This window comes from Tyto alba, unplaced genomic scaffold (genome assembly GCF_018691265.1).
Source record: "Tyto alba isolate M040663 unplaced genomic scaffold, T.alba_DEE_v4.0 Super-Scaffold_1, whole genome shotgun sequence".
In the NCBI taxonomy this organism is placed as follows: Eukaryota; Metazoa; Chordata; class Aves; order Strigiformes; family Tytonidae; genus Tyto; species Tyto alba.
In genome coordinates, this window is record NW_024881261.1 from 16,648,974 (window position 1) to 16,674,740 (window position 25,767).

The following is a 25,767-nucleotide window of genomic DNA, read 5'->3' on the forward strand; positions in this document are numbered from 1 at the left end:
TTTGGCCTGCATCCCCCCCACCTCTTCCCCCCACAAGCATTAGCCTCCAAACAAATCCCACAGCTGAATCAGTTTCCTCCATTTAAGAGGCTCCACTCAAATTGTTTCTAGGATTCCCATCTTTCTCTCCTTCTTTTTACTTTACAAATATATAAATAGTCACATCGTCATACGAGACAAGTAGAGACTGACTCTTACGGGTAAAAAACAGATGTTTCCCAATCTTCCCTAACAAAGTAATATTTTATATATGGCTCTTCAATGGATTTATAGCCAATGAAGGGATGTTACTACATTAGCTCATGGAGGGGGTGGGTGATAAAAACTGGAAAGGAAGAGCCAGACAAGGAAAAAAGAAGCTATCCAGAGCGCTGCAATTGGAGAAGCATGACAAATGGGCAGCACAGTTTTAGAGGGCTTCGACAGCAACGCAGATTGCCTGGCTGGGAATGATTGTCCACAGCTGGAGCATCGCAGAGACCATCTGGTATTTCTTAAGCATGCTTTCCCCAGGTGATCCAATTCTTGGAGTGCCCCAGCAAAAAGAAGAAAAGAGACTTGCAAGTCTCAGCCCCATTTCCAGGGTTCCCCTAATTAGTTAATAGAATTATATTTGAACTGGTTTCAGTTTCTCCTACAAAACCTTTGCTTTTGCCACCTTTTCAACAGCGGTGGAAGTGTTTAAATTAATGTAGTTTTTAATTTCTTTAAGAAAGTCAACGATTGTGTCTCTTGGCACAGCAACCCCATATAAAACTTAATGAAGTAAAGAGATCCAAAATTTTTTTTGAACACCTTGTAACCTCGCTCCTCCCCACACCACTTTTAGCTGCACAAAGCATGTATATCCACAGGCTCTTATGTTACTCTCCCACTCCAGCGTATCCATCCCTAGTATGAGCCTCTGAAAAGGCAGTGTGGACCACCTGGGGCACTCCAAGAACCTCTTATTTCCAGGATCTTGACCCATTTCTCAACTTGGAAAAATGTTAAAGAATTTAATTAACTGTGCATGCCACATGCTCCTGTCCCCACAACAGGGAGGGGTGGCAGAGGAGCAGTACAGCAGCGCTTGCTGCTGCCCTCGTGTTCCCCATAAGACAGCCCCTTCCTGAGCCAGCAGCACTGGGAAGCAGCTAACGAAGAAAAGAGTAAGAGTAAAGCGGTAAATAATAAATGAACGGACAGATGGAAAAGGGGTTAGAGCAAGCAACCGGAGAACAATCCTTGGGAACCAGACTGCGTTCCCACCAGCAGGCAGTGCCCCCACCGAGCAGCGCGGGGCAGGCGGGAGCCAGGGTCCGGCCGCAGAGATTATCCCTGCCGCTCCCCGCCAAGCCGGGCTTACCAACTGCGCCTCTCCCCTCTCCTCCCCGCTTTCGCCACGAGTTAGCCCAGCCACAAAGCCTGGGTCTGTCGGAGACGCATCCTGCACACCACAGACGCTCATCCCCGCTTCCCGGCTGCAAGCTTCCCAGCAGCACGTAAATAACAATTCCTGTTATTTCTCGTGGGGAGCAAATACATAGGGATGGTGGCTGGAGCACTGAAGCTGGCGATACTCCTCTGACTGCAGTGAAATACATTGCTATGTCACAATTTGCTAGGAAAATTTTTAAAAATGCAGAGAATTCACCAAACACAGAGTTCCCTGCTCTGTCCACATTGGCAGCTGCCCTCTCAAAACCTGCATTTGAAAAAAGCTAGTGGGACCATAATCCCAGTCAGAAATACATACACAAAGTACTTCAACTTCTCCAGGCTGAGAAAAAATATCTAACTAAATTATTGGGAAGAAAATACTGGAAAAAAGAATCCAAAGGAATATTTTAAAGTTTTTTTCTGCTTTATTTTTAGGTGGTTTAGATGACCAAAATCAGCATATTCCACAATCAGAGTGGAAGGGGATTTTGGCTGGAGACCCATCCTTATGCAGTGGTATAGACAGCAATAATAGAAAACAATATAAACCATGATTGTAAAGCTAAAGAAATAGCAACGAACTGCAAATTACAAAGTGTAGAAAATTAATAAAGTATTTAAAAAACATGATGGAAAAATTCATGCCTTGCCAAAGTAATAATGGGAATTTAAATATATAGGAAAGAATAAATATATAGGAAAGAAGGGAAATGTGAAGAGACATAAATCCATTATTTTGTGCACACAGTAAAGTTACCAATATAACTACAAAAATATAAATACATGCGCTCTGTATTTGGGGAAAAGATATGACAACGAACCCATTGTAAGATGATGATATACTTCACAGTTTACTAATGACCAAGAGATGTATTAGATAACATCTGCTTTAGATAAACACTGTTAAATCACCCACTCTGAATAATTTGCACCTCTGAGTGCTCTAAGGAGATCTCTGACCCATTGATGCTAATTTTTAATAAATCTTGGAATGCCAAGTAATTTTAGAAGGGTAGGAGAGCCCTAACCCCATGCCGGCACTCAGGCAGGACTGACTGACCTAGGGAGCGACAGCTAGTCAGCCCGAGAGCAGACCTAGACAGAGTAATTAAAAGCCAATATGAGAATCTACCGATAATTCATTATATTCATGTCTCAGCTAATTACCAGCCAACATATGTTGTACAGAATCAAGTCCTGTCTAACTGATGTTACAGCTTGATTTAAGAACTTGTGTTAATAGAAATAATTTGGCGTAACTAGATGGATGGAAGTGGCTGATGAGGCAAAAACGTATTCATCGCCTGCTTCCCATCCCACAGGATGCAGGGTTTTTACCAATCATTTAAGATAAATATAAATATAAGATCCTTAGAGGCAGATTGGAGATAGTACAAATGTAGGTTAATAAATAACAAACAAAACAGCCCCCATTTGCCCTGTGATCCAATTTGTATAGCTAAATGGCCACCATCCAACCAAGCGTGCTTTAATTCAGCCAAGTGCAGGATAATACACGTACGGGAAAACAATATAGAGCTCATCTCTCCAGGATGGATAAGTCTGTCCTGCACGGCCACAGGACAAAGGAGGAGCTAGAAAGAGACTTTGGCAAAGTGAAGCTTAAGGAGCCAAATCTATTCAGCTTACAAAAGAGGAAAATCCACAAGATTCAGCTGCTGCTTGTAGGCATTACACCAGCATGGGGGGAGGGGGGCTTCTAACCTGTGAGATCCAGGTGTTGAAAGTCAGAGTTAAGCGCAATGCTGACAAAGAGGAAAATTATTATCAGCACAACAGAGGACAATAAACATCACACAAGACGGTCTGCATGATCTTGGGGCCCAGCATAAAAGCCAGGGGTGACATTCAGTAGTACAAAGTGCAGGTATAAAAACCTCTGTGTAACGTAAGAGTGGAAGGAGCCCAGACACTGGCACGCTGGGGGTCTGCTTTAGGCTACAAAATCAGGGAGATCAGAAGCACAGGCTTATTGGGAGCATCTGAAACACAGAACCCGATGGTAATTAGGGACCTTTAACTGCCCACACATTTGCTGGGAAAGGAAGACAGACACAGCCTTGCATCAAGTTCCCAGAATGCACCGAGGAAAAAAATTCTGAAAGAAGAGACAGGAGAAAAACTAAGAAGGAGGCTCCTCAATATTTGATTCTCATCAATAGAGAAAAAAAGGGAAAAACTACAAAGATGGAAAGTACTGTGGGGGAGGGAGCCAGAAATGAGCATTTGTACCTGGTTAGGAATAGAAGGGAAAATAGCAGCAGAATAAAAATCAGTGCTTTGTAGGGACAAAGTAACTGTTTTTCTTCAGTAAACTCAGAGGGTTGGCAAGTGAGTTTTTGTGTAGAATAAAAAGGGAGTTCAGTAAAGATGGTGTTTTGTAAAGACACAGCAAGATAAGGGAACAAATGCAAGTTATCTTAGTGTGGGGTTACAATAAGGGTAAATCACAGACTCCTCCATGGCTTGCAGCACACGAAGGAGAAATGGAAACCCCATCAGGCTGATGCAGATGAGCAGAAAGGAACGGCACCAGGAGAGAGGGACAGAGCGAAAGAGCCAAGTGTTCAACAGAAACGGCTCACAGCAGGGATCACCAGCGGTAACGAGGAGACATTTGATAACTACATCAGTGGGAAGAGGCAGACCAAAGAGTTCATCACCTCCTGAGCAGGGAGAAAAGGTTAATAGATTGGTTTATGCCACTGAACACGCCACAAGCCCTTCCAAAGCTGTTAGTGCATGTCAGCCCTCCCCCCCTTTCACCGAAATCTGTTTTCTGTTAGGTTTATGTGTTTTCTTTATTCTCTACACAGCACCCAGAACTGGCTGGTTCTGGTAATGACATTACGTATTATAATGTACATATAATTGCTAATTATAAGATGCACAATTTATAAAATATCTTCTCTTGTGAGACTAGTTAAATTAGACGGTAAATTGAATTTAATAAATACTGAACACATCATAAGAAGCCACATTCCCCACAGTTACAAAAGCAATAACCAAATCAGATAATGAGAAAGCCAAAGTGTTGCTTAACAGACTAGAGAGTGTCACCTGAAAAAGAGATTCACCTTCATGACCTCTCTCACACACACACATGCAGTCAGCATACAACGAGTTGTAAAACTACTAATTAGGGTAAGAGGAGGTGGGGAATCCCAGGGGTTTGGCTCACAGCTGTCTCAGGAAGCAAAGAGGTATAAATTGGGACACAATTTCACAATAGCCAACAACTCAGAGTTAAAGCTGAAATGTTTAATGCTTTTGTTGATTCAGACTTCGCGAAAAAGGGTAACTAAACCCACAAAGTTAATGCAATTAAAAGCAGTAGAGTAAAAGCGTGAGGTACAGTAGTGCATGAGCAGAATGAAGAGTACTGAAGTTTGATGTTTTCAAATAGTTGCTGATGGACCTCAGCCTATCTCCGGGAATTTCTGGAAGACAAATGAGGTTTCAAAAGACTGGAAAGAGGCAAATATAGTGGCTATATTCAACAAGTTGAGAAATCAAGGAAATTGCAGGCCAGTCAACATAACTTCAATTCCTGGAAAAAATTTGAAACAAATCATCAAACAATCCATCTGCAAGGAAGGGCTGGAAGCAATAGCCCTGCCATGTGAAGGCAACCTGTGTTCTCTTTGACAGAGCAAAAGGGTCTCGTATGTGAGATAGAGGCAACAGATGTTCTATACCTTTACTTTTGCAAGGCATTACCTCCAGTTTCACATAACATTTTAATTAGAATATTAGGAAAATAGAGCCTAGATGAAATTCCATATGGGGAATGTACAGCTGGTTGGGAAACAGTACACAAAAGTACAGGCACGAACAAGCAACACTGTACCAAAAAAATCCATTATTATACAGGGGTATACAGATAGGAGTGTCATGCACAAGGTACATGAAATAACCCTGCTACTCTTCTCAGGCAAGAATGGCCTCGGCTACAGTACTGGGCTCATTTCAAGGCAACACGCTTCAAAACCAGCCCAGACTAAGTGGAGAGAGCCCAAGGGACCCCAACAAAACACAGAACCACTAAAAATTTTAAAGAGGGCTGAAAGGGACCTCAAGAGGCAGAATCAACCACGCATGTGTCATTCAACTTGAAAATAACATGGCCATGAGTAAAGAGCAAACGAAAGGCAGTTGTTCAGTGTAGAGAACAAAAGCCTTCAGGGAAACATGATAACAAGCCTCAAATATGTAAAAGATTTCTGCAAAGAGGAGAGGAGTGCTGTAAGCTGCTTTCCATGTCCACGGGGAGAGGACATGCCGTAATGGGCTTAAATTGAGACAGATTTTAAAAACACCAACTCCATCACGATATAGATAATTACACCCTAGAGCCGATTGGTGAGGGAGGGTACATCACTCCCATCACAGAAGGTTTAAGGACAAGGATAAAGCCACATCATTTCAATGAGTTTACAGTGACATCCCCATAACCGGGACAGTGCTGGTGCCTGGCCACCGAGCCCCAACAACCTGCTGGCTTTAAACAGACATGCCCAGGAACACAACAGATTTCAGCTACACACCAAACGCCCTCACAAAGCTGTGTAGTGAAAACAAACAGCCAGTGTGCTTCAGAATGAGCTCATATAAACAACTGATAATGGCACAAAAATACTCAGTTACAAGAGATTGTTTTCCATGGTTTATTTTTCCCAGCACAGTCTCCTCAATTCTGATCCCGAGGCCTCAGAAGACACCTGCAAACCATCCTCAAAAGGGACCCAGCAACTCTGCTGGTCATTAACTATGGGCTCAGTACAGATATGGTTTTAATGACATATTACAATTTTTCTGGTCCCTTTGTCCCAGGAAACCCCCCAGTGTTTCACAGCAGTTTTTTCTCCCTCTCTCTTTCCCATAGGAACTGATGACATGATTGTCTTCCCCTTGCTGACATGACTTCTCCATCTGTACCCCAGTTGTGCTAATCAAGGAGACAGAGTAATTATTTTCATTGTATATTTAGCTTTGAATGCTGCTTTTTCTTCTTCAGCCCCAAAAAAGAGTTTGAGTCCCCAAAAGTTCGTCTGTTTTTCCAAGTGTATCAGCTGGTCACATAACAGATATTGCCTCTCCTTATACACCTTTCCCCAAGCAGAGACCAGGTACAGCTGATTTGTCACGGAAAAGGCTAGAAGATGCCCTCTTGAGGTCCTTTTCAGATCTATTTTGTACAATGCTGTGGATAATGTGTATAACGTAAGGGGCCACGATGAACAGAAGGGCAGACAGCCTGATCTAAAAGCCACTCACAGGCCTGTTACACAGCCCCAGCGAGAAGTCTCCTTGAAGGAAAGCTGGAGAGCAAGCACAGTGCAGACCACCCTGGTGCAGCACCCAGTAAAACAACTATGATACGTATCGCTGCTGTGCAGACCACAGGATGTTTAGGCTGCTGATCCCAAACAAGCTGCCAAAAAGGAATGAAAGCTGCACTTACCTCTGCAACAGCCCTCCCAGGTCCCATCTCACAAGGTGGCCCCCGCTCCAAGACCACGGAGTTAGTTGTAACTAGGGATAAAACCATACATCTGGGGAAAACTCCGGCAAAACCAAGCAAAGCAGCCTTCCTGTCTGGCAGCACAGCACAGGCACCAAAGCACACCCAGCTCCACGCCCTGCTCTTTGCACAGACCCTCTCACAAGGGCAGCCTCTGACCCATGGTCCCCTCCACACCCAGCACCCCACGGGATGGGTCCCAGGCCCTGCAGACACATCCTGCTCCAGCACCACCATCTCCCAGAGCCACAGCATTCAGCAGGAATTTCAAAATCACTGGGGGAGGTTCACAAGTACAAGAAACACAAATGTCACAGGTGCTTGTCCTGAGCTGTGTGATTCCCTGACAAGGAACAAGCACAACTGTGGCTCTTGCTCTTTACAAGGGAGAAGGGAAAAAAATATTTCTGCAGGGCAGCTGCTCACTTCTAAGCTCTTCATGCAGGAACACTGCCCCCATCCCTGCTCTGTACCCCCCCAAACACAGCTGCTCTGCAGTAGGCACACGCACACCGTGCTCCACCACACTCTGCTTTGCTCCGCTCATCCCACCATTATGCATCCCCACACAGGAAAAGCTGGTGTGCATCCTCCATCACCACCACCTCACACACCCATACTACTTACCCTGGATGAAGAGGGTTTCTGCTTGGCTGCTAACATCTCCAGAAGTAGGCTTTTCCAAGGAAAGCCTCATATAACACTCACAACTAGTTATGGCAGAGTTTAAGTTATCTAATGACCTTAATGTGGGTAATTGGATGCCACTGTAAAACACCTGATTGCAATGTTGGACAGACAGTGAAATGCACTCTTCAGCAGCTCTCAGCTTTGTTCCTGGCAGCTCCTACCTGATTTTAATCCCCCCAAGTCTCTCTCGGTGCAGCTGGAAGAGATGTTCTGCTAATGCACTCAGCAGGGTGGGACCACAGAGGGTCAGCTGGAAGCATTATGTACCCTGTGGGGAGGGTCTCCTCCCTTAACCACTGCTTTTGGAGGCTGTGTGGCATGGTGAGACAGGGTGGAGGGCTCCCACCACACATCCTGTGGTCTCCTCACTGGCTTTTCAGTGCAGATATGGTGTGGTGGGACTGGTCAGAGAGCTGTCATCGCTAGTCTCTGGATGCAGTGATCTGCATTGTAGCTTTAGGCAGAAGATGGAGCAGAAAGAAGAGACACTTCTCCACTGTTCAGAATGAGAAGTAGGGCACTATTTTGTTTCCTCAGGATGGGAACTCCTAGAGGGAAATTTATGTTCATACTTGTATCTTGGGAAGCTCAGTTTCACTTAATACTTCATGTAAATACAGGAGGGGACAGTTTTTCACTTATGTCTATTGACCTGAGCAACTCCCTCTTCCACTGGGTTTAACAGGCTTTACTTAACAGCAGTGTGCAGAAACCTGTGGATATCCAGACTCTTAAAGTACAAATGCAGTACATTAACCCAGCCCAAACTGGTACCACAGATGGAAGGATTCAGATTTAATCCATCAAATAATCTATCTGCCTGTTTCTGCCCCACTCCCCACAACCTCCCTCCCTAAAAACTGCACAAACATTGTGTCTCCACTGCCCTGGGCAGTTCCTCACACCCCACCTGCTGCCAGCCCAATGCTGTGCATTCACCCCGCAGCTCCAAAATCACCTTACTGTCACCTGGACATTTCTCCTGAGGGCTGCAAAGGAGGGGAGCCTGCTGTGACAACTGCAACTTCTACTCCAGCTGACACAAGCCATAAAAGAATCGCTGCTTCCTCCACCTAACTCAACTGGCGAAGAGCAGAGAAGTGTTTCTAGGGAAAGATTCCTCCTCCCCCCCACATCCCATCACGGCTGAGCTGAGAGAGCACTGGTTTCCAGAGGAGAGCAGGCAATGCTGTGCACTCTCCCCCTGCTCTACCACAGGCTCACCTGAGAGCATCGGAGACACTGATCTGTGAAACAAGATACCTATCTCTGAGCACCAAGGGGGAAGCAGCAAAGATTAATAAGCCTCAAAACATTATACAGTATTTAAATAGTACTTTCACAGATCAAAGACTATCATTCATCTCCATGAGGTAGGCTCGGTAAGCCTAGGAAGATCACGTACAGAAAGCAAATGCAAGATGCAAGAGAAAGCCTGCAGACAGGAGCTGAGGAAAGCTCGTACTTGCCTAGAGAAACTGAAGTGGCCTAAGCCAGAGTCTAACATGTGTTCCTGGAGGAACGAAAGCCAGAAAGACTGCCTGGTTTCACTCAGTCTCAGTTGTGTCTTAGCACAAAAAAAAACACATTTAATTTTAAGACACCCTCTTACCTTGGAGGTACCTGCTGCTGGGAGCAGCTTAAATCCCAGTGCAAAAGCACAACCCTGCCTGATCGCTGAGATAAGGAGTACGCTGGGAACCATGTGAAACTGGTGAATAGATTTGAAAAAGCCCCTGATTTACACTGATGCCACAGGGACTACAGAATCACACTCCCTGCACTCTAGGAGCTTTCATTCTTAAAGCCATGAGGATACTGCATGGAAGTTTGATGGCAATATCATTTGCCCACACTTGCAGGCAGTGTGGGAGGCCTGATCCATAGTCTTTCAAGTTGTTCATATAACTATGTCATCCGGGAGAAGGAGGAAGAGAAGGGAACTTTTTATCCAAATCACTACAGTGGTAGTGGTAATAGCACAGGAATAAAGATGCCTCACAGTGGTATTTCTACTCCCAGGCTCTCCTAGTGTAGCTATCCCATCGTAAAGCACCTTTATTCTCACGTGACTTTGGGCAAGAGACTCCATTTCAATTTCTTTGGTAAAATTAAAATGCTGCAAGAACTAGCAGTAGTAGGAGCCCCTCTTACACAGAGGTGTGGGGTTGAATACTCCCCCAGCCTAGGCTGGACACTAGGCTCATCCACAGTTACATGTACTGCATGAGGCCAAGTGACTCCTGGATACAGACCGCCAGGAGGAAACCCTGTTCTCAGGGGTCCCCTGGATACTCCATCCCTGCAAACTCAGTCCTCCACTGTCCCTCCCTAAACCAGATCTGGATCCTTGCTCCTGCACCTCGCCTCACAACCTGGGGACTCCCTACAGCACTGTACAAAACCACTACGCAGAACAAAAAGAAGTCCTCAAGCAAACTCTGGCTGATTGAATTTTGAAGGTAAGGAATGCCCTTCTGTAACAGATGTACAACCCCCTCTGCCCACCCCAAACACCAGATCCATCACAGAGAAGGGAAATATTTACACAAGTTAGTAGAGTTCCAGTTAAATATTATGCTTAGCTGTCTAGAATCCATGTTCTCAGACTATGTCTATGAAATAAAAGATTAAACTTCATAACAATTATGAAGTTGCTCTGCTCACATTCAAAGGGAGTTAAAGGACATTAAAATAGTTCTTTAGGTAATATTCCAGTGAAATTGCTCTCTCCCCCCTGGAGAGTTAGAGCTAAAACCTTCTGAACTATCCTGTAAACACACTTGGAAAGGCTAAGAGCTGAGCTGATAACCAGGTAGCACCTCTGCTCTGCAGGTTCTGTAAAAAATGTGAGCAATGCCGGAGAGCTTTTGAAGCAGCAATGGAAGGAGGATAGGGGAGAGCAGCTTCTCTTCTCAAGGGAAGTTTGTTTAGTGGAAAGTAAGCAAGTTGTCAGGGGAAAAGCTGACAATGTTGATTCCAGCAGTTGTACTGGGAATAAACAGCCAAGTGGATTACATTACAGAGAATGAGAAACGGCTCTGAGGATCCCATTTAAATGCTGGGCTTTCAGGAATGATGCGATTCAACCACACTCATGGCCCTGATGCCCACTGGCCCCCTGGGCTGAGCCCTCTGCCAGCCCTGCTATTGCCACCCCACCTCTGTGGGGTCCTCGAGCAGTCCAGTACAGCCAGTGTCCCCAGAACAGCCAGAGCTCACTGCTGCACTGGCGAGGACACAGACCCACGCTGGCTTCAAGGCAGGGGCTGGACACTGAATTAGTGATGGCAGCAGAGGTGGGGAAGTTGCACAGGCCCTTCTTGCCTCTCCCAGCCCAGCAGCAGGGGAAGGCCACCATGGGGCTTGGCACCTCCTCCCCAGCCAGAGCATGGGGCCCTCCCTCCCATAAAAATCAGATGCCTCCCTGCCTTTCACAGGAAAGGGACCCAGCAAGAGGAGAAAGAGATCTTGTTTGATTTATTAGTCTCTTCCTCCTTCCCATCGTCTGTGACTCATCCAGCTGTAGTGATAAGAAGAACAGCTATGAAAGGACACTGCTGGCTGCTGGGATCCCATCCTTCGGCCCACTCACTGCCTGAAGACATCAGTCCTTTACAAGCACCGTTAAATGTGTATCCAAAATGTGGCAGTCTCCTCCATCCTTTGAGATTCTGTTCTCTGGATAATACAAACAGTTGCCAGAAAAAGAGTATCCTCTCATCTCTGTCTGGGCCATTATCCCTTTATATTTGCTCTTTAATATTTACTGGGTTCACACAAAGTGCATGCTCTGGAAAGAAAAAAAAATCAGCTGCAGCTTAAAGGACTCCAAATTTAGTAATTGCTGCAGCCCCATCGACGTGAACAGTTAGCAGGGAGATTTCTCTAGCACTTCACGTGCCATGGTATTCTGCTTAGGTCAGACCGTAGAAAACATTCTGTCCAGGGGCACCAAATCTGGAGTGCCTGCGTAGGTGCCAGCTGCAGAGGCCTTATGAGTCCACCACGAGTTCCTGCAAGTCCTTTCCCTCCCAGTACCCAGTAATCTTGGTACGAAACAGAGGCAGCCAGAGAGATGCTGATTCATACAGAGGTGAAGCACCCGAGGGTTTTAACACACCTGTGAGTTAGCAAGAACTAGCCCCAACTCCTGGCTCCAGAGCTGGTCTTGCAGCCTTACCTGTTAATGTGAGGTTGCTGTATGTGTTTGAAAACTGCTCCTTTAACAAAACCAAGTGCATCTGAGCTGCCTTTTCCCTCTGTAGCTCCAACATTATGTCAGGATGCTGGGCGATCTTACAGCCTTTCTGCTTATCCAGGGCAATGTCGCTGCGAACAATGTCTACAGCAAAAGGGAAAGAAAAAAGGGAGATGGCCAAACCTCAGCTTTCATTTTCACCACATGCTTGGATCAGCACCAGCCAACACGACAGCCACACAACCATCACTCAGCACGAGCAACCCCAAGAAAGGGTCCAAGCCCTTGGATCCACCTATCCAATGAACCTCCTCTGCTCAAGTCTCCTTTTCTCCCACAGAAAGCTCAAGGCACTTACTTCAATATGCTCACACCACCTAACACCCCTTCCATCCTTCACCTGCCTAGCAGTTAATGTCTTACAATGATGACCCCTCCCTTGCAGGAAAGTGCAAAAGTCTCCCAACATTTTTATTACGACCCTATTACTGGTGTGTTTGACACTAAATAATGAGAAAAGACTAAATCCCATCCTGGTGACCCCTGGCTTCCATTTATCCTTGCCTGTCAAAGAGGTGAGGAAGAAGGCTTGTTCTCCCCTTGTTTATCCTCACTGCAGCTATCACAGGTAGACTTAGGTCAGCATGGCTTATGACTCTTTGAACAGATCTCTGTACCCTTCTAACTCCTGACATTCAATTCAGGATGCAGGAGGATTATTTAACAATTGTTTTATCTTCATATGAGCATTTTATAAATCATATTGTGAAATAAATATATGATATTCCCTCTCCTAGATCTACTCACCTGCTGGGGAAATGGAAAGATGGGGGTAGCAGGGCAGAGAAGAATCAAGTAAGATGTGTCCAGTCCAAACAGGAGGAGAGTGGTAAAAACTAGTCCTTGCAAGGTCCCTTTCTGAGTTAAATAAATTCTGTAACATGCTCAGATCCACAGGCACCATATGCTGTGTCTAATTCTTACAAAACTTTAGGCAGCCAGCACTGATAAGGAAGGATGGAAGTTGGAGTTCTTCCACCACATTGCATGAGGTCACCCTTTGCATCATGAGGTTGTGCTTTGCTTGGTTGAATCCCTATCTAGCTAGAAGTTTCTGAAGGGGCTTACTGTCAGAAGAGAGTCATGTCTTGTTCCACATACACTCTCCAGCTTGGTTCAATTCCCATATAGCTAGAAGCTGCTGAATGAGCTTATTGTCAGAAGAGAGTTGCATCTTGCTCCACATACACTGTCCAGTTCCAGTCAAGGAACACCGAAGACGTTTCCAACAGTCACACTCCTGTCCTTCAAGGTGTCAAATCTCAGGTTCAGCAAACCTAGGTTCAAAGCTCTGCTATGTCTTGGGCTGGCAGGGAACTCCCTTCAAGAGTGGGGTGGAGGACTGGAAGCCACATTATCTTTCTGTCTCTGAGCCTCATCCTGGAGTCACTACACTTGTCTTGCCCAGGCTGTGCTCTGTCTCTTCATTGCATAGTTTGCAACTAATACGGCTTCTCTAAAGCCTGCCTAAAAAAGACTGCTCAGAACAGCAATGTCATTTAAAGCACCTGTCATCTGTAGTAAAGGACAACCTCTTAGGTAGACACTGTGCAAGATGTGGGCCTACCCAAACTCTGTCCAACTAATAAATGATACAATCCTGAATCCCTGTTGTGTGCGATATTTGGAGAACTGAAGACTGAGAAACACAACCTTAGCACTCTCCCACACCAGAAAGGCTATTGCTACAGCTACTTGTGGCACCTGGAGCTCATGAACAGTCATTCATCCTCCCAGGGTGATGGATTTCCTTTTCTACAGAACTGAATGCAACCGTTTTACAACCCCCACCCCCAAGGCAAAATGGCAGAAAACACATCAAGGAGGCCCTGTGTGCACTGACAGCAGGGTCTGGGGACAAAAGGCAGACCCAGGGGACCAGTCCCAGAAATGGGGAGCAAGAGCAGTGTGTTTGGAGTCTGTCCCTAGCTGAGGGAGCTGCTGTGATGGGGATTAGCACAAGGAAGTCAAGTCATATTCACATAAATCCCTGGGAGAGTCTGAGAAAAGGCATGCAGGGCACAGAAAGTGGAGGAATTATCTGGCAGTCATCTTCATGGGGTTGTCAGAGCTGCTACTGCAGACATTCAGAAGCAGAGGCAAGACACGTAAGGTCCTGGCTTCCCAGACTGATGAAGGACCCAACAAAATTGTACAAAACCTAAAAATGGAGGTGGACCCCACATTCATTATAGATCCAGCTTAAACAGTGGGCAGATGTCTGGAATATGGAGCTCCCCGAAGAACTCAGTGCCTGGTCATCCAGACACCACCATGATGTACTCGATGCAGGGGAGGAGACACCTTTGTGCCACTCGTCTGGACCAGCAGCACTGAGTGAAGAGGGGTGGCAAGCCACAGCTTCTGGAGGCTCAGGGAAAATCTCATCAAGAGAAACTCAGGGGAAACAGCCAGCAAGGAGCCTGCAGCCCTCAAATATTAAAGACTGAAACAGAAAAGAGAAAGACACAAGGAGAAGGGTACCCCAGGAGGTGCTGGACAGGGCAGACCCTGAGCAGGAGCTCCAGGACAAATACAGGCTGGGTCATGAGTGGATCGAGAACAGCCCTGCTGAGAAGCACTTGGGAGTGTTAGTGGATGGAAAACTGACTGTGAGCCAGCAACGTGCACTTGCAGCCCAGAATGCCAACCATATCCTGGGCTGCATCAAGAGAAGTGTGGCCAGCAGGTCAAGAGAGGGGATTCTCCTCCTCTACTCCACTCTTGTGAGACTCCCACCTGGAGTCCTGTGTCCAGCTCTGGGGTCCCCAACACAAGAAGGACACAAACCTGTTTGAGTGGGTCCAGAAGAGGCCACGAAGATAATCAGGGCGCCGGAGCACCTACAAGGGCAGGCTGGGAGAGGTGGGGTTTTTCAGCCTGGAGAAGAGCAGGCTCCATGGACACCTTATAGTGACCTTCCAGTACTTAGAGGGGGCTACAGGGAAGATGGGGAGGGACTCTTTATCAGGGAGTGTAGGGATAGGATGAGGCGTAACAGTTTTAAACTGCAGGAGGGTAGATTTAGATTAGATATAAGGAAGAAGTTTTTCACTGTGAGGGTGGTGAGACACTGGCACAGGTTGCCCAGAGAAGCTGTGGCTGCCCCCTCCCTGGAAGGGTTCAAGGCCAGGTTGGACGGGGCTTTGAGCAGCCTGGTCTGGTGGAAGGTGTCCCTGCCCCTGGCAGGGGGACTGGAACTAGATGATCTTTAAGGTCCTCTCCAAACCAAACCATTCTGTGATTCTGTTCTATGACACTCACAGCCAACAAAAAACAATAATTTAAAATAAATAAGTAAATAAATAAATAAAAAACAACCGAACCACCACAAATTAGAAACCAACTACCCAGCAAAACACGAAACCAAGCAGCTCTTGCCAGAAGTGCGAACGAAGAACTCCAGATGTGGGAGCCCCAGAGGATGCCACATGCTTTCCAAAGACGGCACCCGCCGAGCCGTGCCCGGCGCGGGGCCGGGCCGGGCCGGGCCGTGCCGGGCCGGGTCAGTACCCTGGCCAGCTCAGCCTCCGCCGGCGGCACGGCCGGGCCCACCCGCGGCGGCGCGGCGCTCCGGGGCGGCCCGGGTCCCGCGGCGCCGGGGCCGGCAGCCGCCGTGCCGTATGGCGGGAGCACACCCGTGTGGCGGTCAGGTGAGCTGCGGCTGGCGGCAGGCACCGGCAGGCACCGGCGCACGGAGGGGAAAGCACCGCCGGCGGCAGCGGCGGCGGTGTGGGCTCCCGCGGCAGCTCGCCCCTCGGCAGGCGGCGGAGCCCCTGCGGGAGGGGGACGCTGCTTTGCAAAGGCTGTTTTGTTACCGAGCGCCTGCGCATTGCTCAGTCCCGCTTCGAGATCCGCGCGTCTCCAGAGCTCACACGCATGCTGCCCACGGAGGTCACGGCATCTACCAATGGAAATTTTGAAGTACAAGTTAGGAAAAAAAAAAAAAAACAAAAAACAAAAAAAAAAAAAAACAAAAAAAAACCCTCAGGAGCGACACGAGCACAGCGATCCCATCCCAGGGCAAGATGCCCATCCCAGGATGAGCCATGGTCTAGAAGTTCCCTTCTGCGAGCTGCATGCGCCGAGGGGTTGCACTAACCCTTTCCCACCGTGTCAGTACCAGGCCAGAGAGCTCCCACGCTGTGAAGCCCCCAGGATGGCACACAGCACACAGAGACAGCCCCCAGCTGTCTGCTGGGGAGGGTTTCCCTGACCCAGAGCGAGCTTCTGCACATGGGAATTTACACGGCACCAGCGTGGCCTCCGTGCAAGTGCCCATCCCACAGGCAATTCCCTTCCAGCAGTCACTGGAATCACGGGGCAGACGCAGGCTATTGTGGCTGATCGGCTGGAAGATGGAAGGAGGAGGGCACAGGCCCAGGGTTATGTGGACAGGGCAGAGGGATATGGTTATGGTCAAAGGGATGCGTGATGGAAGGGTGAAGAAGAGCAGGGACTCGTCTTTCTGTGTGTGTGCGGAAGCGAGCGCTGCCCACAGCCATCACCACCCCTGCAAGAGCCACTGTCAGCCCGCCCGCGGCACTGGAACAAGCTGAGGTTGCCCATCTTCCTAATGGGACTGTTTGCTTCAGCTTTCCAGTCTTAGAAGGTGAATTTAAAATGAAGAACAAACAAACAAACCAAAGCAGAACTATTTTAACAAAACCTGAATATTCTTACTAAAAAATTGGAATATTAGAAAATGGTGTTAATGCAGAAGTTAAATAGATTCTTAATGGGTCACCAGGCAAAACTGATGAATTACAGGTTGTCAAAGTTGTAAAATACCTATTTTTCAAACCAACACATTTTTAAATGTTTTAAAAGCCAGATTTGTCTGCTGAAATTATTATAAAATGCCCAGTGACTGTGAAATTTGGAGCACAACTTCTATTTAGAAAGCCTGAAGATTTCTCAAGTCAGAAACTGCATCCTCATCATGTCTGAATTCAATAGGCAAATTTCTGTCACATTAGTATCATTCCTTTCTTTTAGTTGGGAAAAGTTCCCTGACAATGAATTCCACAAGTTATTCCCTACTATATTTAGAAAAAAAAAAAAATCATATTTGTTTGTTTTATATGTAATTCCACTGGATGCTCCCTATTTCTTGTGTCATGAAAACAAGGAAATAATCATTCCCAAATTGTCTTCTCTGTGTGCCACTGAGTTCACAGCATTTATCATATTTTCAGTCAGTTTTTCCAAGATAAAAAAAAAACCCTAATCTCTGTGACTGCAAGCTGTGACTGATCACTTCCATCACCCTATTCTATACATACATATTCTTTACACTGGTTAGTACGTCATCACCTAGTTTGCTTATAGCATAAGAATGCTCTCAGTGAGTTTATCCAATTCTTTTCTACTGTTTCTAACATTGGATTCACTTGTTACTTCCCTAAATGTATTTGGAGACCAGTCCATAATAAATTCAAAACGTTTTCCCTGAATGGCAACTGCTAATTTAGAACCTATAGTTGTATATGAGAAGTCACATGCATTTCCCCCATGCATGTAACTTTGCATGAATCACTTAATTCATAAGAAGATGTAGCATAGAAAGAAGTGTGGAACTAGCAAAAGTATGTAAAGTTTTTTTGAGAATTTAGGATGCTTACTATAAACAATCAAACATATAACTATAGAAGTCTTTCATCTCACCCATACACCAGCAAATAGCTAACAAATAAGGATCTAATTGTTTCATTGTGCCATTTTCTGCAGTTATTAAAGCAATTCTCATGCATGATTCTAGTAAAACAGTTTAAATTTCAGAAGAAAAAAAATGAGATAGACAGGCAACCTTTGGAAGTATCTCCTGCATAGGCTGTATCTCCCTTACCTTGAGTAAGGTGACTTCTACAGCTCTTTTTTTTTTTTTTTCTTCATGACTTCTGAGGAAACAACTAAGCACTGGTGCTCCTTACACAGAAATCCCTGCCAGGCAGAGCAGGCTGCAGCTCCTTCCCTGCAGTCACGGTTCCTGGGAACTAGAGAGCAGGAGGCTGCCTCAGAGCTCACACCAAGGCACGGGAGCAACCCCAGGTCTGGCAAATCACAGAAGACCGAAGGACATGACAGGATCTACCTGTCCTGGGGACAGAGTGCTTGCAATGTCTGAAATGCTGCAGCCCTCCCAAATGACCCGTGTTTCAAACACTGAGAGGGTGAAAAAACAACTGTTTCATCTGCAAGCTCTGAAAGGACAGATGTCTAAACTGTGGAGGGACACGTAGGCAGACAAAAAAAGGGGCTCTGGGTGACCAGAAACAGAAGGTCGTTCCTTGAATAAAGGACAACTTGTTTGTCCATGTTTACTGGGACAACAGGGTGGTTCTTTGTTCAGAAGCAATGTTTTATGAACTGCTGCAATGTTTTATGAACTGGTGGAGCCTAAGGGGCAGTCCCAGACACATGGCAGTAACCCTCCCTTGCTCCAGCTCTGGTATCTTCATACCCTATGATGACCTTCATGATCCCGCTCACTGAATTCACAGTAGAACAGTTGCCTTTTTTTTTCCTGAAAGTTTTTTGCTGCCTTAGCAGAGGATCAGAAACATGCCAGAGCCCACACAAGGGAAGCAGCAGCGGGACACAGCACGGAGCAAAAAAGAAGGCATGGCGACCAGCCCTTTTGGTGGCAGAGAATCAAGAGATGAGCTTCACCACCTTCAGGACACCATTTTGTATGATTTAATCTGATGAGGGCTGAAGCTGCTGCAGTCCCACCTTTCACTGCAGCCTTTCCTTTCCCAGCACTGTCCTCTATGCCTCCGTGGTTACGCACCATTAATCGGTTCAGTCGGCCAAACCAGCTGAAGTGCAATCACCTCTCCACCCTTGCACATACTCAATAAGCACAGCATCCTAGAAGCCGCCTGTGCAATACAGACCCAGCAAGGGTGAAATGACGTTCCCACTGCTGCACAAATCTCGAGGTTCAGATGCAGGGCCAGGTACCTGAAGGCATCTGAAGGAATGGATCCCAGACTGAAAGGACATCCGGAAAAATTACACCAGGATTACACAGCATAATATTAAGTTTCCCACACTTTACAGCAAAATCTCCTGACTAGTATGGAAGCCATAAGAAACATGCCTTTTTCCAGTTTTTTGTGGTAATTGGCCATTTCTCCAGATGCCCAGTATCCTCTCCAAAAAAGGAGACAAAATAGAAGGAAGTAACTTACCAGCAATTAAGAGAGTGTTTTTGAAATGTGTTGTCCATATGCACTTCAGCTCAGCAGCTTTTCTGACGCACTACTGACAGCATGCATATGTGCTCCCCTTCCCCTCTCCCTCCCATGACCCACACAGGGCCACACTGGCTGTGTGTGCTAAACGTCCTTTGGTCTCTTCTCAGCCACACAATCCCAATAGTCTACACACAGCCTGAGGGACACAATGAAGAAGCCACGTGCTTCGGCCAACACATCTTGAAGAACTCCAACTATGAGTAACTTCTCTTATATCCTTGAGCTTTCCTTCACAGCACGTACGCATAGGGGGAAACTCTAAGCAATATTTATGACACCACAGGATGTCCAAACCTGGACAGCGTGCCTTTGAGGTGAGAGGCAGTTGAGGACCACCCTGCAGATGAAGAGATTCCACCTTAGCCCACCAAACTCATGCTGTAGCACCAGCAGGAAGTTTCCAAAATGGGCTCTAGGTTCAGGCTCTGAGACAGCACCCTCAGCACCCCTTGCTACACCAACACCAGGCCTCCATGCCACACATAACACTCTAACACCAAGCTCTGGGACAGCATGCAAGTCAGGTTTTAGCAAACCCAACTTCAGAAGAGGTTTTGTACCAGCAACTACAGCCTGAGCAAGTGGATAGCTCTGTGCATTTACTCCAAAAAGGAGCTGCTCAAGTCAGTTTTCCTGGAGACAGACCAATGTTTCTTATTGTCCCTTTCCTCAGACCCAACTAGTCCTTGGCATGTGTGAGGCAGTTGAAAGGACAGGCCAAACAGATTGCTTAGTAGACAATCCAACAGCAAAAGGAGAAGCAGGTCTACTACATAAACTGAGCATGAGACCTTACACCTTGCTACCTGCCCAGGGATCAGACATGTGCCTATGGCTGAAGAGGAACACATCTCCAGATAACAAAGCACAACTCTCAGCACAGCTGGTGAAGAAAAACAAACTCAGCAGGGCACATACAGAGAAACACCATTTAAGGGAGAGAAAAGTCTCTCAGGCTAAAAATGTTACACCCCTTGATCACCAAATGTCAAAAAGTCTCTGGCACAGCCCCACCTCCTGGTACCACAGAGCTTGACATACATTAAACTGGTTTTCTGTTTCTAACAGACCTGAGGCTGGACAATGCCACATCCAAACAGGGTGAACTCTGGGTCTGACCATGCAAAGCAGGGGCTGCACGGGATGGCAGCCACCTGACGTACACTACAGCCGGGGGTGTTAATGTAACAGATTAGTTAGATGACATTCTACTATTTAGCACAGTTCCGAGGGTACATATAGCCATGCTACCATCAATAGGGACTGCACACCCCACGGCTCACCTGAACCATTCATCCTAGGCAATTGCTTTTACAAGTTCCTCTGTCAGGTACAGACAAATCTGCCACCAGGTGATGAAACTGCCGTGCCAGCTTTATAAGCAGTGCTGAAACAAGTTGCCACATGCACCCTCTTCATGGGCATCACAGGCTGCCACCACATATCACTCACCACGTTTCTACCTTTGCTGCCCAAACATGACTGGTCTGGACTGGGGTGAGGCTGTTCGGAGTTACAAAGGAAAGACGCTGTACACACCTGGTATTACACAATACTTCCAGGTCTGTGCTTCCAGGAAGAATTTGTACAAGAAAAGAATGACCCAAAGCCTAAAGGAAACACCTTATTTCATCTTATATACAAGTCAAAAGCAACTACTATAACCCTCAGAGAACACCCATGCTCTCTGTGGAGGAAAGGAGAGGAAAAAGATGGGCAGATAAACCCAAAGGTAGGTCTAGATAAGGGCAATTTTCAGAAAGTGGAGGCATGCAGGGCTGTAACAGTTTGCAAGGAAAATAAATATAATTTTAAACGGAGGGTAAAGAATAAGGCAAATATCTCTGAGGAGGTCTGATTGTCAGGAAGGTGGAGCTCTACAGAGATAGAAAAAAACATCAAAGGCAGCAATGAGGAATACCTGGTGTGGAGGGAAATAGTGTGGCAGGGTGGGATTTACAGCACAAAGATCCCTGCACAGAGCTTTATTCAAACTCCAGCAAGCATGGTCACAGGGCAGAGGATCCATGAAGGATTCTGCAAAGCAGTCCTGTTACTGCTGCTGCTGAGTGTCTGAATGCCCGAGGTGGCCACACTGGGGTGGCCTGTGAGCACGCAGAGGAGTGCAGCTGCCTGAGATGTGAACACCACTCACAGAGTTACGCACTAGTAACTGCAGTTCTCTGAACAGTCTTGTACACGTGCCCTTCAGCCCTCAGTCCTGCACCCTATTGAGTTGCTGCAGCTGAGAGGAAGATAAGATGTGCCCTTCCTTCCCCAACTATGCATGGTCCACATGGGAACATGAGGCATGGGAAGACCTGTGGAGGCTGCAAAGAGAGCTCAGGCACTTGGGGTCATGGGCGTGGAGTCTGTGTGCTCCCACAGGGCAAACCGGCAAAAAGACAAACACTCTAAGCAGAAAATAACTGACCCACCACTCCTCACATCACTAAAAATCACTAAAGTGATGCACAAGACTTAGAAATTCACTGACTTATTTTTTAATTATTTTCTGACTTTAGCTAATCACTCCTGTGCCACTAAAGCTTAGACAAGAAGTTTTGGAAAATAGATGCTGGACATATAAAAGCCCACAGACATGGAAAACAACCCCAACCACCTCAGGTAACTTGGGGAGGAGGAAGGGTACCTAGCGGGATGCCTGCTGGCTCCCCCCACACTCAGGTGCCGATTGCATTTTTTTTTTTTTTTTTTTTTTTTTTTCACTGTCTGCTCAGGCTGTAAACTCTTTGCAGCAAGGACATCTGCTTGCACGTCTGTGCATGCCCCGATCCCACACAGGTCCTGGGTGAGCCATAGATGAGGGAACAAAAACCAGACCAGTGCTCCGAAAGGAAAAGATGGCTGCTCAGATCCAGTACAGCGGGGCAGAGAGTTGCAGTGGCATCAGGATTTCATTTTGGAGAACTGGATCCCTCTAGTGAAGCGCTCAATGCAGCCTCAGCACAAAAAGATGCGAGCTACTAGCAACTCTAGCCCTGGAGTTTGCACACAGATCTTAAGAACAAGTACGAAAGCTTTGCTTCCAGGCAGGAAATCCCTTTTACCACACCTTTCTGATTTACACCAATACTTGATACACACCACATGTGTCCCCTCCTTCCCTCACCCACATTCACAATGATTCTGTTCCACATTTAAGTGATGAAAAGTTAAGACCTGTGGTTACAACTTCTATGAGAAGCTTCATTTTGAAGGGCTGCCACATTTCAACTTTATTGCCACAAGGAAAACTGGAAGAGAAAAAAAAAAAAGCTTTCAGTCTTTCCTTAACATGAAAGCTGTTGTGAAGACATTTAATAAGTGTAAGTTCTCTCCTGCAAGTTGTTGAAATATTGAAAGTGGGAAAATTTATTCCTACAAATGTTTTGTATGAGTCCCATCTGCAATTTTATGCACCACACTTAATTTCTTCTGTTCAAGGTGGCTGTGGCAGGTTTGGTCAGCATTTTCTCCTGAAGTGCATCTCAGTAGGCAGAGCTTACAACAAACCCTTTGCCTGAGATTTGTTATGAGAAGAAAAACAAGGAATAACAACGGAATTGCTCCAGCTAGGAGACCAAGCAAAAGATGGAACACTCAAACTTACCCACCTGCCTGCATGTGAGAATACAGGGACATTCATTTCGGTGAGATCAGATGTTATGTGGGGGAACAGTGGGAGCAAGAGCCATCAGAAAACTGGCAAATGCGTCTGCTTTTTCCATTCAGCACTGTGCTGCTGACTAGATCTCTGGAAAACTTCCTCTGTTCCACAGACCTGCCCACTGGGATCTGTCTGGCATTAATTGGCCTTCAAAATTACTTATGGAAATATCTTCAGCTAATTTTTGTAAGTCATTGAGTAAGAAAAAAAAAAAGACCTGTTTTTTTTTTTCCTTACTCAATGACTTACAAAAAAAGGTCTTTTCTTTTTTTTAAAAAAAAAGGCAAAAGAGAAAAGTCAATAAATTCTTGCATGCAGACATGGTATTCTGCTTCTTAAATAAACGCCTGAGGATGGAGACTTGGCCTTGACTTTTCTACGAAGTTTCTTTGTGTGCATTAAGGGCCTCGAAAGGTGAAAGCCTCTCGCGTAGGGGAGGAGGGCAGGGTGGCGGGGACGAGGGGAGCAGCGGGCAGCCGTGGGCCAGGCGGCGACTTTCCGAAGGACCTACGACGGCAGCGTGGTCCGGAGGGGGAGCGGCCCCGGATGGGCACCGGCACCGGGGACCGAGCGGCCCAGCCGCGACCAAGCCCAGCGGGGAGCCCCGGGGCTGCGGCGGGCGGACAAACGCGGAACGGCGCCGGGGTCCGCGGGGAAAAGGCAGGGCTGCCCGAGAGCCGCGGGAGAAACGCGGCGCGGTGCGAGCACGGGCACCCCGGGGCTGCGGTGCCCGGTCCCCGCCGGGAGCCGGGACAAAGCCCCCCTGCGGCCGGCGCTGCCCGCCCGGGGCTTCGGAGCGAAGGGGGATACGAAAAGCCCCGCTCCCCGGTACCGGCCTTTTGTTCTCGGGGGCCGGCATCCGCTGGATCCACCGGCAACGGGGCGAGCGGGCTCCGCCGAGCTCCCCCCGCTCGGGAATAAAAGGGCACGGGGACGGCTGCCCTGCCCGGTGCCCGGCGGCAGCACCGCCCGGTGCCCGGCGCGGCCCCGCCCGGGCGCGGGGAGCGCGGGGCAGGCGGAGCGGGAGCGCCCGGTGCCCGCAGCCCCCCGCTGCCGCGCCCGCCCCCCCGCCCCGGCCCCGCCGCTCACCGTCCTCGTAGTTCTTGAGGTAGTAGTCGGGGCCGGGCCCGCCGCGGCTCTTGGCCGGGTTCTTCACGTTGTGGAACTGCAGAAAGTCCGTCCTCTTGCCCGCGAAGCGCAGGAAGGCGGGGGCCAGGCCCCGCGCCAGGGTCACCAGCCGCCGGGAGCTGGGGAGAGGAGAAAGCGGGGCTGAGGGCGCTGCGGGCCGGGCCGGGCCCTCCCTGTCCCCGGTACCGGCGACGACCGGCGGCCACGGGCCTCGGGGACCCCGCCATTGCCCTCCCGGGTCCTGCGGACCCTCCGGCGCGGCGCGGTGAGGGTACCACCGGCTGCGGGGCTTTGCGCCAGCCGAGCGGCGCGGCCCCGGGAGCGGGGAGCCGCCCCGCCCGTGGTGGCGGTGGCGGCGGTGGCCCGGAGGCCGGCGGGACCCGGCTCTCCCCATCTCCGGTCCGCACCCCCTCAACCCCACCGGGCGCCCCCCCGGACAAGTGCAGCGGCGTCCCGGAGGCAGAGGCGTTCAGCTCAGCGCCCCACGCGGGACCGCGCCGCGGGCCGAGCCGCCGGGGAGGGGAGGAAAGCGGGAGCCGGGCCGGCTCCGCTTCGCCCGCGCCTTCCCGCCTCCTCGCCCCGCTCCTTCTCCGGAGGCGGCAGCCGGAGGGACCCTCGGAGCGGGGGTGCGGAGGGGACCCGCTCTCCCTCCCCGACTTACCCAGCAGCGAGAGGGCTTTCTGGCCGTCCCAGCGCCTCCAGGCCGCGGCCGCTCCGCACCGCCGGTGGAGCCCAGCGCAGCTGCAGCCCGGCTCTGCCCCCCGCGCCCCGCTGGAAGTCCGGGGAGCGGAGGGCTCCGAAGACCTGGCCGACACCCCGCTCTCCGCCCGTCGGGACCTGGGGAAGGCTCGGCTCGGCTCGGCAGGCGGCCCCGTTCCTGCTGCTGGGTTTGGTTTTGGTTGCCTTTTTTTTTTTTTTTTTTTTTTATCCCTGTGCTGCCTCGGCCCCGTGTTGTGCTTTTTTTTTTTTTTTTTTTTTTTTTTTTTTTTTTTGCAGAGGAGCGGTTGTTGGAGCGAGGGGAGCACGACATTTTTGCAGTCATAACTGATAAGTCTCCGAAATGCTTTCTCCATTGCAAACATGTGCATCTTAATGGAAACCATGGCCTCGCTCCCTCCGTCACAACAAGCGCCGCCAGCAGCGCGGAGCCCGGCGGGGCTGGGCGGCGGGGCGCCCCGCGGGCGGCGTGGGGAGGGCGCCGGGGGGCTCCTGCCTTACCTTAAGAAATCGAGCCAGCCATCATGAATGATGGAGGGGTCCAGCTGCAGGGAGAGGAAATTCTCACTGATTATCCTGACAGGGCTCTTGGTGTTGACATCAAGGAGAATGAGAGTTCTTCCCTTCACACCTGGAGCTTTCTCCACCGGCAGCGCCCTCCTGTCCCCGGCCTGGGAGGGCAGCAAGAAGGTGGCCATGAGAGCCAGCCCAGGTGCCATCAGGGCTAAGAGCCCGGGGGGGCAGGAGCTGGGACAGGGCATGCCGGAGAGCAGGAAACCCTTAATTAACTCGCTGTCTGCAGGGGCTCGCTGGTGGCTAATTGTCCTTATCTAAAGTGTGGGGCGCTCTGCCTTTTTTTGCAATGTTTTGGTGCTAGTGGAGGGGAACTCACGCCCCTGACCAGCCTTTCTCGCAGCCGGTGCCAAGACTCCTTGCAGCCAGCACCGCCCCTTTAAGAGATGCAGGCTCCAGACATTTTTAACTTTTTGAAGGTAAGGGGAGGCTCCTGGTTTAACCCCCTCGGCTCGGGGCCCGCCGGCCCGCCGCAGCCCCGCCAGCACCGAGCTTTCGC

At 48.7% G+C, this 25,767-nt stretch overlaps 1 protein-coding gene across 1 annotated transcript in view; it reads right to left on the bottom strand.

Annotated features, from left to right (window-relative positions):
• Window positions 1-25,484, bottom strand: part of HPSE2 (heparanase 2 (inactive)) — a 114,064-nt gene extending 88,580 nt beyond the window's left edge. Inside the window, exons 1-3 of the mRNA XM_042790061.1 lie at window positions 25,197-25,484; window positions 23,940-24,097; window positions 11,841-12,002 (exon numbers count right to left, since the gene is read on the bottom strand). Of these exons, the coding sequence (XP_042645995.1) occupies window positions 11,841-12,002; window positions 23,940-24,097; window positions 25,197-25,456 (580 nt within the window). The 5' untranslated portion in view covers window positions 25,457-25,484. The remainder of the gene's footprint in view (window positions 1-11,840; window positions 12,003-23,939; window positions 24,098-25,196) is intronic.
• Window positions 25,485-25,767: the final 283 nt, after the last annotated feature.